Source organism: Cyprinodon variegatus, unplaced genomic scaffold (assembly GCF_000732505.1).
Source record: "Cyprinodon variegatus isolate N-32 unplaced genomic scaffold, C_variegatus-1.0 Scaffold381, whole genome shotgun sequence".
Lineage (NCBI taxonomy): Eukaryota > Metazoa > Chordata > Actinopteri > Cyprinodontiformes > Cyprinodontidae > Cyprinodon > Cyprinodon variegatus.
The window spans coordinates 253,744-256,629 of record NW_015150834.1 but is presented as its reverse complement, the minus strand read 5'-3'; the positions used below and the strand labels follow the sequence as shown (position 1 = coordinate 256,629).

The 2,886-nt window shown below is 40.2% G+C and overlaps 1 protein-coding gene across 1 annotated transcript in view; it reads left to right on the top strand.

Moving 5' to 3' along the window:
• Positions 1–1,883: 1,883 nt before the first annotated feature.
• LOC107092437 (probable E3 ubiquitin-protein ligase DTX3) overlaps positions 1,884–2,886 on the top strand; it is a 7,229-nt gene continuing 6,226 nt past the window's right edge. The window contains exon 1 of the mRNA XM_015386926.1: positions 1,884–2,641. Within this exon, the coding sequence (XP_015242412.1) occupies positions 1,910–2,641 (732 nt within the window). The 5' untranslated portion in view covers positions 1,884–1,909. The remainder of the gene's footprint in view (positions 2,642–2,886) is intronic.

Sequence of the window (2,886 nt, the reverse complement as noted above, 5' to 3'; positions counted from 1 at the left end):
GAATTCTGAGATTAAAGTCAGAATTCTGAGAAAAAAATCAGAATTCTGAGAAAAAAGTCAGAATTCTGACTTTAATCTCAGAATTCTGACTTTTTTTATTGTCAGAATTCTGAGAAAAAAGTCAGAATTCTGAGATTAAAGTCAGAATTCTGACTTTTTCACCATACTATACTGAAATAAAATAAAAAAAATCAGTTAACTTTTTTTTTTTTTTCCAGTGGCCCTAATCCTCTTCCGTACATACCAAAACCAGACAAAAATAGTAAACTAGAAATAAATATTCAATCATATATCTAGCATTTGGCTCCAACAATATTTATTTTTAAAAACAACATATTTAATCTGGAGCTAAATATTTATTTAAACTAAATATTTAGTTTAAATACTCCATAACTATAAGGCTTCAGATATTCAAAAATGGAAGATTTGTTCAGATCCAGTTCATCTGTTTATACAACAAGCTGATCTAAATCCACATTTATTAGCAGATCTGTGTCATTTAAAAGGCAAACATCCTCTGAGGAGTCAGGATGTGAAATAATAAACTCCAGGAAACAGCTGTGGACAGAAAACTGTTTTCTGTTTTCTGAATAATCTGAACTTTTGTTAAATATTTCCCATTATTAACTCTGAACTGTTAAAGCAGCAGTTTTAACTTGACCTTTTCCCCTAGAACCTGCTGTTTGTGCATTTCACCAATCAGGAGCCTTATTTAAATTTCTCCAAATGCATGTATTAAACACAAAGAAAAACAAAGAACCGGCCTCCTTAGAGGAGACTTCAACATATAAAAACAAGAAAACTGGATGTAGCTTGTATTAATTACATACTCTGCAGCCTGTAGTTCCTGCAGGGGGACAACGGCCTTCACAACTTTGGAAAAAAATTTAAAGGGTTTGCAATTAAATTTGCTTCACAAAGCAAAAGTATTTAAACTGAAGTGTAAACAATAAAATCAAACATGGCTGTCAGGTCCTTCGTTCAGTTAGAGCTTATTTGAACCTAAATCCTTAATTTGTAGAGTTTGAGTTCATTCAGACTAATGAAATAGTTGTTTATGGTACATTTTATACAAAGTAATTCAACTTGAAATTAGTCTTTAGAAAATTAAGAAGCAGGTTAGGGTTTTTTTCCCCATATGAAAGCAGTGGTTCTGAACTCAAGAGACGAACCAGGACACGCTGGAGGACTCAGACATGGCAGCTAGAACACCTCTTCCATCTGCCTGGAAACAAGCTTCAAAATCCAGGAACAGGAACAACAAATTAATCCTAAACTGGTTTTACTGGCCTGATAAAGACCTAATTGTACTGTTGAAATGAACTGTAAGCATTTAGCTAAAGACAGGATTATTCTGCTTCATGATATCAGACACTGATCAAGGAAAAATACTACATAGATAGATAGATAGACTTCATCAGAACCTGGAAAAACATTTAACAAGTATAGAAGATCTTTCTAAATGTCAATCACCGGTTTATTTAGTTTGATTTCTCACTACATCAACTGATAATAATGCAAGGTGTGTCCAGCAGGTCTAATAAAGTTCATTCAGTCAGATTTATTTAACTTCTGTTGTCTTGTTCTGTTGCAGATCTTCACTGATGTGCATCTGTTCATTGATAGACGGATTATCAGAGATGAGAACAGGCTGAAGTGGGTTCTGTCTGCCTACAGACAACAGGAAACTGATTCTGGTTATACTGGTTATACTGTTAAAGGAACTTTTTCAGAGCTGGAACGACTGGTGAACAAACTGTCAGGACATCCCTGCCTTCATGACCAACAAGGACAGACTGCTCAGCAAACTTCCAGTCCACTTCGAACTATTGCCAGTCCACTACGAACTATTCCCAGTTCACACCAAACTATTCCCCGTTCACATCCAACCACTGTCAGCCAACGTGTTATGAATTATATTTGTAGAAAATGTCCTGATAAACTGAAGAAAATTCATGGTGATGGTTTTCAGATTAGTTATGACCGGGCAAACAGTGATGGCCAGGGCACAGTTCAGGTGACTTTCAGTCCACAGACATCGTCTTTCGTTGACAGGGTGCATTTGGACCTTGTGAGGCAGAGGTTCGTCACGTTCTACCAGAGAACTGCCTCAGACCTGCAGCAGACATCTCTCCATCTGGACCCGCACCAATCTAAGGAGCTGCAGAGAAAGTTTCCTCTCCTGCTTTTCGAAGCAGCTTCCGGCTCACAGACCACCGTCTACGGACCTTTTGCGCACGTGCAGAAACTAAAAGAGTTTCAGCTGCAAAATTCAAAGAGTCCAGGCAGCAGTCCGGTCAAGAAGTCCCCAACGAGGGGTCAAAGCGTGAAGTCCTCCACTCCGTCACCCGGACGCAGCAAACCTCCCGAAGACGAGTCCTGTCCGATCTGTATGGAGCCGATCCCAGCGGAGAAGAAGAAGGCCCTGCGGTGCAAGCATTCCTTCTGCAGAGACTGCCTCCAAACAGCTTTTGACTACAAGCCAGTTTGTCCAATCTGTGGAGAGGTTTACGGCGTCTTGACAGGGACGCAGCCTGATGGCGGAACAATGAACGTTCAGACCGTTTCCACCCCCTTGCCTGGATATAAGCGATATGGAACAATAGTCATCCATTATGACATTCCCAGTGGAATCCAGAAGGTAAGAACATTAAAAACACCTTAGGGAGGATCTGTGTGTCTGATGGTTCAAAGAACTGGAGCTCTAGTCCTATTAGGTCCTGGCCTCGTGAGACCATCCTGATCTCGCGAGCTTTCAAGGTTTCACTCACAGATCAGTCTAGAGACTCTCCAGTGAAGAAAATTTGGAGCCGTTCACCAAACGAACGTCCAATCAGCGTTGGCTTTGAGGCGGGTTGAGGTGTGACGCAACGAGAAGCGCGACAG